The sequence below is a fragment of the Choloepus didactylus genome, chromosome 2, assembly GCF_015220235.1.
Source record: "Choloepus didactylus isolate mChoDid1 chromosome 2, mChoDid1.pri, whole genome shotgun sequence".
Lineage (NCBI taxonomy): Eukaryota > Metazoa > Chordata > Mammalia > Pilosa > Megalonychidae > Choloepus > Choloepus didactylus.
Window position 1 is genome coordinate 58,773,269 of NC_051308.1, and position 13,647 is coordinate 58,786,915.

The 13,647-nt window shown below is 51.5% G+C and overlaps 1 protein-coding gene across 2 annotated transcripts in view; it reads left to right on the forward strand.

Annotated features, from left to right (window-relative positions):
- LMOD1 (leiomodin 1) overlaps positions 1-13,647 on the forward strand; it is a 44,879-nt gene extending 31,232 nt beyond the window's left edge. For both annotated transcript variants that reach the window (XM_037825047.1, XM_037825048.1), the window contains exons 2-3: positions 10,500-12,014; positions 12,867-13,647. In XM_037825047.1, coding sequence (XP_037680975.1) covers positions 10,500-12,014; positions 12,867-12,893 — 1,542 coding nt within the window. In that variant the 3' untranslated portion in view covers positions 12,894-13,647. The remainder of the gene's footprint in view (positions 1-10,499; positions 12,015-12,866) is intronic.

Genomic DNA, 13,647 nt, shown 5'->3' on the forward strand with positions numbered 1-13,647 from the left:
GGCACAGACTGGACAGGGGCACATGTGGCCTCCTTGGGAGATGGTGTGAGTTTAGAAATGTCCTATGGCTGGCCCTGTGGAATGGCAGTGTCCTGGGTTCTTTCTAGAGGTGGGACAGAGTCACATGCATCCATTCTTCCAGTAGCTCTGACCCCTCGCTTTCCATGTGCCTGTCCTGGCCTTGGCATGTGTGCCCTAGTAACAGGCTCTCTCCCCAGCCCTGCTCCCACCCTGCCCTCCTGGCCTATGTTGTGCTGGGTGGCGGTGAGGGTGCACCACAGGAGCAGGTAAGACTTGGGCCAAAAGCCGAGGTCCAGGGTCCTCATCCTGTGGCCAGACTGGATGCTAAGCCCATTGGCATCTCAGCTTCCTCCCCACTAGCCTTGGTATCTGTCTCTGACAGTGGTGAACGTCTCCGACAATAGGAGAGCATCCCTTTCCCTCCAACATCAACCTCAGAATAATTTGGTTTCTATTCACTCATTTATTTGCACTCAGATGCTGGCTTCACTGATTATTTGTTCTGCAGATTTTCTTGGACTTCATCATTCCAAATGAATATCTGGTTTCATTTGGTGGACATCATTCACTCATTAATCAGCTCATTTATTCTTTCATTCATCCATTGATTCATTCAACAGATATCAAGCATCTGCTGTGTGCCAGGCATTATGCTATGTCCTGGGGATCCAGTGATTAATAAGGCATGCTCCCTGCTCTTGAGGAGCTCATGTCCCCATAGGGGAGATGGACAAAGAGACAGAGTAATAGGGGCCAAGACAGGACAGGGAGGAAAGGGAACTGGGGGAAGGTGGTGGGACAAGGAAGGGGCTGGGGATCACGGTGACTTCTCAGAGCAGGTGATGCCTTATGCTTTTGTTGATCCCTGTTTCAGTTTGCTAATGCTGCTGGGATACAAAATACCAGAAATGAATTGGCTTTTATAAAAGGGGGTTTATTTGGTTCCATAGTTACAGTCTTAAGGCAATAAAGTGTCCAAGGTAATACATCAACAATCGGGTACCTTCACTGGAGAATGGCCAATGGTATCTGGAAAATCTCTGTTAGCTGGGAAGGCATGTGGCTGGCGTCTGCTCCAGAGTTCTGGTTTCAAAATGGCTTTCTCCCAGGACGTTCTTCTCTAGGCTGCAGTTCCTCCAAAATGTCACTCTTTGTTGCTTTTGGGGTGTTTGTCCTCTCTTAGCTTCTCTGGAGTAAAAGTCTGCTTTCAAAAGCTGTCTCCAAAATGTCTCTGTAAGTTGCAGCTCCTCTCTCAGCTCTTGTGCGTTCTTCAAAGTGTCCCTCTTGGCTGTAGCAAGCTTGTTCCTTCTGTCTGAGCTTATATAGTAAACTAATCAAGGCCCACGCTGAACGGGTAGGGCCACAACTCCATGGAAATTATCTAATCAGAGTTATCACCTACATCTGGGTGGGGTGCATCTCCACGAAGTACTCAATCAAAGAATTACAATCTAATCAACACTAATATGTCTGCCCACACAAGATTGCACCAAAGATAGTGGCGTTTTGGGGGACATGATACATCCAAACTGGCGCAATCCCGAACAATGGATAAGGGTTAACCAGGTAAAATTGGGTGGGGAAATGCCTGTGCAAAGGTGCAAAGTTGTAGAATGAGGCTGGGAATAAGGAGCATCGTGGGTAGTGGCCTAAGCTGAGGCTGCAGAAGGAAGCCTCTTCTTCAGCATGCTCAACTGCTGTCTCCTGCGTCTGCTTCATTGGCTCTCACCAGGCCTGGGACACAATCTACTTTTCCTTCTTGATCCTGCCCAGGTCTTTCCCTCCAACCTACCCCTCAACTCATTGCAGGTGGCCTACTGTCAGGAAGTGGGGACCCAGCTCCAAGCTACTCTCATCTTCATGACTGGAGTATTCCTGGTCACCTGGATCCAGAGAGGGCTGAAGGGTTCAACCATGAGTCCTTATAACATCCAGGCTGAACTCAAACTGCATGCCCGGCTCTCCTTCAACCCTGGGCTTTTGCCTTAACACTTGCAGCCAAGGTCTCTAGCTGGAGAGTGGGGTCGGGTGGGGCAGGGTGGCCTGCACAGTTGGTTGATGGGGCAGTGAGCACTTTAAAAAGGCACAGACTTTGACTTCCTTTTCTATTTATCTGGATCTTCTTTTCACCATCTTCCTCTAAAGCCATTATTCCTGGTTCTTTTTGGCAACTCTGCTCAAGGGACAACCCTCTCCCCCTGCTTCTCTCCTGGGCATGCTTCTGGCTTTTCCCTCTACCTGGAATGCTATTCCCTCCTCTATCCATTTACCAAACTCCTACTCCTCCTTCAGGAATCAGCTCAATCCTGCATAGTACTTGTATTTATATTTCCCCCTGTGAGGTCTTTCTCAGTCTGTGCTTGCCCCTGTGGATCTATTTGCTGTGGGGCCCTGCTCACCTCCCCAGGCTCCCTGTAGTTGCTGCCAACCAAGTATGCTTTGGCTTTCTTCCAGGCCTGGCTGTGGAGTGATGCATAGTTTCTGCACCTCCCTTAATTTCATTTTTGGCCCAGATGTCAAGCACATCGGCCCTTTTACGCTTTTAATTTAAGAGTTTCGTCGTCAAGCACATGGGAATACTAAGGTGAGGAAGTGACAAACTTACTCAGCGTACCTTCCTTGGAGGTCTCTGGGCTGTAGGATCCTGACTCCTGCTAGGATGAAAATTAGAAACCCAAGGGGCTCCTGACCTCGGATTTTATTCTCTCAATTTTATTCTCTCCAGGCTGCTTTTTCCCAACACTGCCTTAGCAGAAGCCATGGGGCCCTTTCTTCTGAGATGGTCCCTCCTCCCAGCCTGGAGGGGAAATCCAAGGCAATGCTGGGTGCCTCTCCCAGAGCCTGCAGGGTGACATCCAGTTCACCAGCTCCCCTGCCTGTCCAGTGCCTGGTTCAGAGCTCTCACTCGGTGAATGTCTATGACTGAATGACTGATGCCCAGGCGGCTCCTTCAGGCCTGGGGTAGCCTGCTGGCTGACCTGCCATGAGTCTCTGCTGGGGCTCCCGGCAGGAGTGTGGCATTCATTCCTTAGTGCTCCATTGTGTAACAGCAAGCGTGGCATAGCAGTAAAGGGCATGTGCTTGAGGTCTGAGCTTGAACTCCAGTCCTCCCACTTACTACCAGCACAACCTGTTTAAGAAAGACACTACCTGCGAAATGTTTAAGAAAATCACCATCTGATGCACCTACCCCACCGAAACCATAACTCCCCATGAGCACGTTGTCTAGAAGTGGAGAATGTCCACGGTTTATTTCTAAGGTATTATGATGGTTGTTAAGACCATGATGATACAAAGTTTACAGGAAACAGACACAAGTGAGGGCCATGAATTGCGTGAAGGGCTCTGCCCTGAGCCAGCACACGGTGCCACCACCCCTGCTCAGGCCCCTCCCTCAAGCTTCCTCCTGCTGAAACTGGAGCGTCACCAAGCTCTACCCACTTCCCAGGCAGTGCTCAGGGGTAAATTAGATGACCTGTGTAAAGCACTTAGCACAGTGTCTTGCACTTTGTAAACACTTAATAAATGGTGGCTATGGATACTGTTACTTATATTATTTCAGTGCTGGGTGGCTGGAGGTGAGGGGCTACCACTGGTTTAGACATTTTGGTGAAAGAGCGACTTAGCGTGCAGTCCCCATTCTCACAAGACAATATAACATAAGGGGTTAAAATTCAGACTCCAGAGCCTGAGAATGTAAATTTGAATCCTTGCTTCACCACGTAATAGTTTTGTGAACTTAGGCTTCAGTTTTATCTTCTGTAAAATGGGGGTAATACTAGTAACTACCTCATAGAGTTCTTGTGAGGATGAAATGAGTTAATAAATTTATGTGAAGCACATGGAACGACATGCTGTAGCAGTTATTAAAGTTTTTGCTTTTGTTATGCAGGCCAGATGAGGTACAGTTTTAGGAAACTCAGGGAGGCCCCCTGGACTGAAGAAAAAGGATTGAACATAGGTTGGTGAACTTGATTTCTCAGGACTGGCAACCAGGAGTAGGGGACCATCCCCTTTAGAAATATGAGGCTCAAAGCTATGAAGTGAGCTTCTCCAGTTTAGAGTTTTTCTGCTATTCTTTACCAGGAAGAGGATGGCCTGCCTTTGCTCTCGGATCCCAGGCATGAGCATGTGTGACCATCCTGCCAGGGGCCTGGAGCCTGCCGGCCACCCTCCGGGAGCTGACTCACACGCTCACCAGTGGGCTGGCTACTGGAGCGCCCCTGGAAACCAGACGAGGTCAGGCAGGGTGGGGATGGGGTAGCAGGGGCATCTGGGTGCCTTCAGGGCACATCTTTTCTTAGCTCCGTGACTGCACGGGCCTTGGCTTCTCAGCTCAGAGCTCACCAGGTGCACAAGTTCCCCCGGGGAGGAGTGTGTGTGTGTGTGTGTGTGTGTGCGCACGCACGCCCTGGATGGCACCTCTGAAGTCCTGAGCATGTGGAACCCTTGTGCCCCAAATGGCCCACATGTTAGGGGAGGTGAGGGGCCACCAGCCTCCAGCATTGTTTGTGTGTTTGTTGGGTGTGGACCGACCCTCAGGCTGTTGAAAACCAGCAGAACCCCAAGTCCGGAGAAAGGAAGGCTGAGACTCCCTGTCTCTGGTGTTGAGGGGCCACCGTGGGGTCCCTCTGAGCCCTTTCTGACAACCTCCACGTGGATTATTGGGGGATGGGGTTTAATCACAGGCTGTACCCACTGCACTTTGGGATCGTCACCAATAAGCATTTACAGAGCCCCTGCGATAGACAGACCCCATGCTGGGCCCTCTTAGACTCCCCCTGGCCTTGGTCAGGGAATGGGAGCTCCAGAAATGCAAACCCATCATTAATCCCAGAAACCACAAAGATGAAGGCAGTTCTGCAGACCTACCTCCTATGATAAAGCCTCCACCCCCAAATTAGCAGGAGCTGAGTGTACGTGTTGGTCTCTGTGTCTAAAGCCTTGAACATTCCCTTAAGAAGTGTGTTTCCCAAGGTGTTAACCCAAGGGGGAGAGGTTATAACCCACTCTACCCTCATGCTCCATTGACCTCCCTCTTCTCTAAATTCCTTCCTCTGAGATCTCAATTCCCCAGAAGGCCCTTTACAACTGGGAGGGGTGAACGGAAGGGGACCCCCAGAACTTGTCCTGCAAGGGTCAGTGGAGGCAGTCATTGTTTCCCAAAGTGGGGGGCAGAGGCTCTGAAAAAGGGCATTGGACGAGCTGGGAAAGGTCAGGGCCGGGATGACCAAAAAAGGGGGTTGCTGGGAGGGGCGGAGGCCTTGTCCCTGAGCCACTGCCAAAGCAGGAGTTGAGGAACTTCAGACTGGGAATGGCTGAGAAAGGGGCTGCCTGGCCAGTTAGGGAGACAGCAACGATTCTCTGGCAGCCCAAAGGGCTTCTGTCAGCCAAAGCAGTAACTCTTGGCAGTGGACGTCTGCTTTAGGGTCCACTCCTTCAGCACCCTCTGCTACACACACTTTGATGACACCTTGCCCTTTGTCTGTCATGCCCCCTAAAATGTGAGGGCAGGACCATTTCCTGTGTAACCCTGTGTTCCTTGTATGGGACTGGTACATACCCCTCCCTACACATTTGATGAATGAAGGGATGAATGAACGAATGAACGAGGCCCACAGGAGAATTTGCAGAGGACTGGTTCTAAAGGACAGACACCTCTTTTACCCCTAGCCCTCACAGGTACCAAAACTCATATCTCTAGTGTCATTGTTGGTGGGGGTGACACTGCTGCTGCCATCGCAGGAATGGGGTGGGGCTGGTGGAGGCTTCCCAAAGTAGCCTGCACCCTTCCCAGCTTCTAGGCCTCCAGACAGGTTTCCAGGGTTCAGGATGTGGTCATTTCATTTTTCATGGAAAAGTATAAAATGCAGTCTCATAGATCACTGGGTAAATGCTTAATTACTAACCTTGTTAAACACTAAGATGAGCAGTGGGTGCAGGAGGTCCTAGGAAAGAGAGGCAGGTCCCTCCCTTTTGCCTGCCATCCTGTTAAGCACCTTTCATCAGGGACCCAGAATCATCACATCTTATCTCCTGTTCCAGCCGTTCTTGGCATGGGGACCTTGGTCTGAGTGCGGTGCTGCTTGCTGCTTCATGGGAGGCCCAGGGTGGGCAGTTCCACTGTGCATATAAGACGACAGGTTCAGAGGGGTTAAGTAACTTGCCTAAGGTCACACAGCTGTTCGGGGGCAGAGCTGGGATTTGAACACAGGCCAGCTGCCTGCAGAGCCAGTGGGATCCCAGAACTTTCTCAGAACAATCCCAGTTTGCCTGTTTGCCCTGGAGGGAGCCTATAACTTTCTAGGGAGCAATATCAGTTGTTAAAAGGCCTGAATCTTGGCCTAATGAGCTGGCCTGGCCAAAGTAGAGGACTGCCCCACAGAGCACCAAGGGAAGCAGGAATACTACTTTTCCCAAAGGGCAGTTGATCCTCCTGAAAGATCTTGCCAGAAGAATCTAGAATTTCCTTCTTGGTGGAAAACAAAGAGTTGCTGCTCCATGTAGAATGAGGCAGGAGACTGGAGGGTGAACTCTCTCTTGGTAAACACCACCACCCGAACCCCCATCCCCAGGCCCTGCTGCCTGCCTTGCCCTTCACACCAGCCCTGTAAGGGAGCTGCTTCCCAGGGGCCTTTAGCAGGCCCTCCAGCCTGTGGCCAGCTGCTCCCTGCCCTCCCATGTAAATAGATGGCCCTGGCAGCTGCAGTACCTGATACCAAAAGATCATCAGGTGGCTGGAAGAATGGGGCCCCAGGCCTTCGCTAGGCCGCCTCCAGGGGAGAAGCAGGGGAATGAGATCTTGGGCTCTGAGACATGGTGGGGGTGAGTGGGGAGGGGGGTGTTGCAGGGTGGGCATGGGTGCAGGACCAGGCAGGAGAGGTGGTAAGGGGTTTGAGCACTGGCAGCAGGACTGGGAGATGGCACATGTTTTCATGCCAGGTATTTCCCTGGAGCTTTCCTCGTGGATAGAACCTTGATCTGGGAGAAACAAGAAACAAGCCACATGGCCCAAGCTGAAGGTAAAAATGCTCTCTTCTGATGAGCTCTGGATCCACACATGCTGAGGTTGTCTTCTAGCTGAGGCCTGGGAAGAGTCTTCCAAAAGAATGGAGGACCCCAAAGTCCCTGCCCCCAGCCTGGAGCTTTTAGGGGCCTCACTAGGCAGCCCTGTGGGAACAGAGCAAGGCTGGCATTGAACCATCTGAATCTGCATCACCTGGGTCTTGCTCTGGGGAAGGAATTGATGCCCCTGAATTAATGGCAGTGGTATCACATGAGAGGGGTGCAGTCACTACCAGTCACTTCCTGCCCTGCTTGGCTCTGCCCCCTCTTAGGCATGTGTCTGGAAAGTGAACTCCACAAGTGAAGGGAGTCCTGCCCCTTCCAGCCTCACGGCTGAGAAGTTCTCCTCAGGGTCCATCTCCTCTTAGTGCTGTGTCCTCTGGGGAGAGTCTGCAGACTCCCTCCTTTGCAGCCTTTAGGATTACTGTGCAGAGGGGGCGGCATCTCCCTCACCGGTGATGGGTCAGGAAGGAGAGAGATGACCATGGGAATGGTCGGCACAGCTGAAGGGCATCCAGTGGGCGTGGGGCCGAGTGGACCACAGAGAGGATTTGGCCCTCACCCTCAGCAACTTCTCATTTTTAAGGGACCTCTGAATAGACAATTATATTCCTCTCCTCTGTTGGCAATGGAGCTGGTGACATATTCCTTTCTCTGTTTAATGAGATAAGGCTTCCTAGAGGAAGTAGCTTCAGAAGGCCCAAGGTAAGGGAGAAAATGCTGTGCTCTGCCCATCTGAACCTGTGAAGCTTTGCTCTGTGGAAGTTCTCTGTTATATCTAACCTAAACCCCTCTTGCTGTAAGAGACAAATGGTCGAGTAAGGCCTAGAGACAGAAACACAGGTAAAAATAACTTTTGGAGGTCACCAGCATGCAACATCAGTTCTAGAAGCAAAAAGCTGGCCTGAACTTCCTTTCAGATAAGCACGAAGGAACAGCTCTGCTATGTGTTGAGGAGCTTCACTCCACAGAAATCCCAGCCCTGGGCGGATTCTGGGCTCCTTATCCTTTTAAGGCAACGTCTGAGCTCTCAGGGCTGCACGAGCTGCAACAAGTCCTAGCCCCTCTCATTCCTGGCTATTTGGAGAAAACTGATGATTAATCAGCCCTTTTCCCTCACCCCTCGCCTGTTTTTCATTAGGTTCTTTTTAAAGGGTTGGCACATCTCCTCAGGAACAGCCACAGGGCAGACTGAAGCCAACTTGGACCCCAGTGTGGGGAGAGGACCCCGAGAGCCAGCGGGGATAGCCCTGCACGAGGACAAAGGGGAGGAAGGCAGGATCTGGGGATCAAGGCAGAGCGAGGGTTAAAATGTTGGAAAACAAATCCTGACCAAGGGAGGGGGGTGACTACAGTTCTCAGTGGGAGCCCTGGGTCTACAGGGGGCTTGGTTTGGCTGGACCAGAGGAGAGGGCTGGCTGGCCTGGGCAGTTCTGTGGGCAGCAGGGACACACAGGCAGCCAGAGGGGTGGTGCCTTAGCCCCTAACAGGACAGGTCAGAGAAGGCCACAGTGACTTGGTGGCTGCTAGTAAGACAGTCAGGTCTGAAACCTTGTTTTTCCTGAACTTGCTGTGTGAAGTCAGTTAAATTATAATCTCTCTGGATCCTCAGTTCCCCTCTAAGTGAGGCCTATGAGCAGAGGGCAGCTGGGCTGTGAGAAACCCTGAAGTTTGCACATTTGAGGAAGGGAAGGAACAGGGGCAGGGGCAGGGGTCTCCGACCTGGGGCCTGACTCCCGGAAGGGGCTGTCCTACCTGGCTCTTATCTCCAAGCCCCTGGAGTGGAGGCATTTGTGATGAGACCCACTCTCAACTTGGTGGAACATGGGAGGAGGAGAGGGAATTTCCTGACCAAACTGTGGGCAGATCATAGAAGAGTTTCCTGAAAGGACTGACCCATTGGGTTTCCTTGTTTCATTCTATTTGCATACTCCCCTTACAGTCTTCCTTTCAAATCAAGGTACTGGGAAGTCACCACCACTTCTGTTCCCAGCCCTGAAGGGTGATCTGAGGGGTCAAACCCAGTTCCCTGGGAGCCAGAGTGCAAGAAGGGGGTCTCTGGCCCTTGCTCCACCACCCACAGCCCCAGTGAGTCCCCAGTGCAGCCTAGGCCCCGAGGAGTGAAGGGACACATTCCGAAGCCCTGTCTCATCAGGCTCTATGCCCCCTGGCTGGTGGTTGTGATTCTAGCAGAGGAGCCAAGGACTTTCTCTGCTAAATAAACCAAGGCACTGGTCCCCAAAGGCCTGTGTTTGTGGTGCAGGTACAAACTGTTTCCATAGGGCCAACCTCGCTCTCCATTCCCTCTGGGAAGGGCTCATGGGCCAGAGTGGGGTGGAGTGTTGCTTTTCCTTTCCTCCTTCCCTTCCACCCACACCCCAACTGGGCACTCTAAGGAGACAGAAAACCCTTAATATGCAGGCCATAGTCTCTTCCTCTTAGAAAAAACCTTCAGGGCAGACATCACTGCATCCCCCGAGGCCCTGGGGGCTCTGAAGTCTTTATCACAGTTGGACAGTTTTAATCCAATATCTAATCTGAAGCAATCCTGCTACTGCCAGGCAAGACCTGCCTGCTGATGGGGCTGGGAAACAGGTGCTCTCAGAATAAGGCTTCAGAGTTGCTCAGCATTGTGGAGGAAGAAATAGGCCCCACAGTGCAGGGTGTCCTGTGCTGCACGTGGAGCTCAAGCGTCTGTTGCCGCTGGGCTGACCTGGTCCCACAGCCTCCCTGAACATTTTCTCAGATCTGTGTAGTCCAAATGGAGTCACAGGATCCCAGATCCCGAATCTGGCAGAGTCCTCTGGAAGTCAGCTGGCCCAGTGGACACCAGTGCTGCCACAGAGAGATGCTTGTCCTTAGCAAGACTTTTACCAGAAAAGTAAGGACAATATTGTGAATTTTTTCAGACAACTACACATATTTGAAGTAAAGGCATGTCCTTTATTCTATTTCTCTTATTTCTTTATTGTTAGCTCCTTCTTATTTTAAACGAGAGGATGATGGTAAACAGAATTTATAAATGCCCTTAATTGGTAAAATAAAATGTTAGCAATCCTATGTTGATCCTTCCAACTTGTTTTTTCCTCAGATACTGGAACTTTACGAGCCAATGTATTTTCAAAGTAAAAAATGCTCTGGGGAAGGAACTGCCATAACCTCCTTCAGGTTGTCATTTTGGGGTCTCATGACCCTGAGGCTTCGAGTCTGATGTCAGCCCTTTCTCTGCAGCTAGAACCCTGTTCCTTCTTATGCTGTCCTCAGTGGAAATGTTCACCTCACTCTCCCAAACATGGACTGTCCTTCAGAGGACCAAGGGCAGTTATATAAGTGCTCCCCACAATTGCCCCATACTCATTCCTCTCCCTCCACAGCCAGCTCTTCATGTTTATTTTCCTTTTCTGAATCCTTAGGAAAGCAAGCAAGTGGAGCCCAAGACAGAGGCCAAGAACGGAGAGGAAAGGGGCAGAGCTGCCAGCAAAAAAACCCTCGGCCCCAGACGGGACTCAGACCTGGGGAAGGAGCCAAAGAGGGGTGGTTTAAAGAAAAGCTTCTCAAGAGACAAAGATGAAGCTGATAGCAAAAGTGGTGAGAAGCCCAAGGAGGAGAAGATCATCAGGGGCATTGACAAGGGCCGGGTCAGAGCTGCAGTAGATAAGAAAGAGGCAGGGAAGGATGGGAGAGGAGAGGAAAGGACAGGGGCCATGAGGAAGGAAGATGAGAAGAAAGAGAGTGACAGGGATGCAGGTTTGAGCAGGGATAAGGATAAGAAGAGAGAGGAAATGAAGGAGACAACCAAGAAAGGGGATGCTGAGAAAGTAAAAGGGGCGAGTAGGAGCACAGACACCAGAAAAGAGGATGAGAAGATGAAAAGAGGAAGTGGGAACACGGACGTGAAAAAGGAAGATGAGAAAGCAAACAGAGGAATTGGGAACACAGATACAAAAAAGGAGGATGAAAAAGTCAAGAACAATGCATCTTTAAATGAAAAGGAACCCAAGGAAGAGAGCAAGACCAAAGCTCCCGAGAAACAAGCCCCCAGTGGTCCTGAAAAGCCCTCTGAAGAGCCTGCCAAGGCAGAGGAGGAGGCAACTCCCAGCATATTTGATGAGCCTCTGGAGAAAGTGAAGAACAATGACCCAGAGATGACAGAGGTGAACGTCAACAACTCAGACTGCATCACAAATGAGATCTTGGTCCGGTTTACTGAGGCTCTGGAGTTCAACACCGTGGTCAAGGTGTTTGCCTTGGCCAACACACGGGCTGATGACCATGTGGCTTTTGCCATCGCCATCATGCTCAAAGCCAACAAGACCATCACCAGCCTCAACCTGGACTCCAACCACATCACAGGCAAAGGCATCCTGGCCATCTTCCGGGCCCTCCTCCAGAACAACACACTGACAGAGCTCCGCTTCCACAACCAGCGACACATCTGCGGCGGCAAGACAGAGATGGAAATCGCTAAGCTGCTCAAGGAGAACACCACCCTGCTCAAGCTGGGCTACCATTTTGAGCTGGCCGGGCCCCGAATGACCGTCACTAACTTGCTCAGCCGCAACATGGACAAGCAGCGACAAAAGCGGCTGCAGGAGCAAAGGCAGGCACAGGAGGCCAGTGGAGAGAAGAAAAATCTGCTGGAGGTGCCCAAGGTTGGGGCCCTGGCCAAGGGCTCTCCCAAGCCCTCGCCCCAACCATCTCCAAAGCCATCTCCAAAGAACTCACCCAAGAAAGGGGGTGTTCCGGCTGCCCCACCCCCACCTCCACCTCCCTTGGCCCCACCCCTTATCATGGAGAATTTGAAGAACTCACTCTCACCAGCTACCCAGAGGAAGATGGGGGACAAAGTCCTCCCTGCTCAGGAGAAGAACTCCCGTGACCAGCTACTGGCCGCCATCCGCTCCAGCAACCTCAAGCAGCTCAAGAAGTTAAGTAGTTGTGGGCGTGGGCACACAGGGCTGGGGCTGGGCAGAGGCTTGGAGGGGAGGATGCAGAGGGAATGGATGCAGAGGGAGGCAGAGGGAGCTCACGTCAGGCTGCAGGCAATGCACAGACTCCCAGGGTTGACAGGGTACTTCAGGTCATCACATCTCTCCCCCTGCTTCCAGGCAGGCTGCACGTGTACCTCCCTTGGAGGTGAGACACTATCCATCCTTTAAAGAGCTTCCTTCAGCATCTCACTCCATCTGTAGTTGACCAGTAGAAAAGTTCACAGCCTGCAGTTAAACCTGTTTCTCCTAGAAATAGAGAACCAGACTCTACCTAGCAGTTCTGCCTCAGGCCTTTCCTTATTTTACTTAACTCCCTCTCATGACCCTTCAAGTCCTACTGATGAGTTTATTGCAAAGTCCTCTGGCAGACGTGCCCCGCTGGAGAATTCTACCTTTGATTAACCAAGGCCATGGGCACACGAGCCATCCCTGGAAACCCCGCTTCTCAAAGCCCTGCTTCCCTGGAAGTTCTGCCTGGATGACAGAATCCAGTCATCTGCCTGTCAGACTGGACGGTGGCAGCTGACCCTAAGCCCCACAACATCACTTTAGCATAGACACCATATGACAAAGGACAACCTCTACTGTAATTCCAGTGGTCATTTGATGACATCAGTTTTTACAGAAAAGGAAAAATTCCCTCTCTGTGTCAACAGCTCATTTATTCATTCCACAGACATATATTGAGGTGTCTGGTGTGTAGTCCTTCAAGATGGATGGTAGGTGAGATCAATTCCAGAGGCCCCTTGCCAAGCTCCCTTCTCTAACCTCTCTGTTTTATTCCTATAGGTGGAAGTTCCCAAGCTGCTTCAGTAGGACCAGGCTGCCAGGCACTGCCTGCCCTTGCCAGGACTGCCCAGGTCCCACCTCCCTGGGCTACACAGACCCTGTCCACCCCACCCCAGCTGACTTGCTGTGGATGTCCCTATTCTGCTAAGGGGAGAGCTTGAGGCCGGGCTGCACTCCAGGAAGGATGCCTTATCTTGTCTCACTTTCCTTTTCTTGTCTCTGAGTCTCTCCAAAAATGTCTTTTTCACCTGAAGCTGAGGTTTCCAGACAAGAAGAGTCCTTTTCCCATGTCACTGAGGAGATGACACCGCCCTGGGTTCACACAGCTGGCAAGCAGTGAAAGGCCAGCTATCCTAGAAAGGAAAGATGTCTCGCAGGGACCACAGGACCACTCCAGCCCCACTGTCCTCCAGGGCCAGGATCCAGGCTTCTGAGGAGCCCTCAGGGCAAAGCTGCTGGGCCTGTGGAACTCGGCATGGAGCAATGGCAATAGGACATGGGGACCTAAGGTGCAAGTGGGGAGAGGCTGGGGACACCCCAAAGCCCTCCCTCTGATTGGCTCAAGGCTTGTCAGAGGACATGGCAGGGGCAGCTGCCCTGGATGGACAGTTCCTGGTGAGGAGTGGGCTACAGAGAGAAGAAACAGGACAGCCAGCAGCGGGACCTGAAGGTTTGATGCCAAAGCAGACATTTTCCTCACACCCACTTGCTGTTGTATAAATAGCTGTGCATCTGTTTTTCCATAAGATTTTGATAATATATATAAATCTTTAGCTGTGAA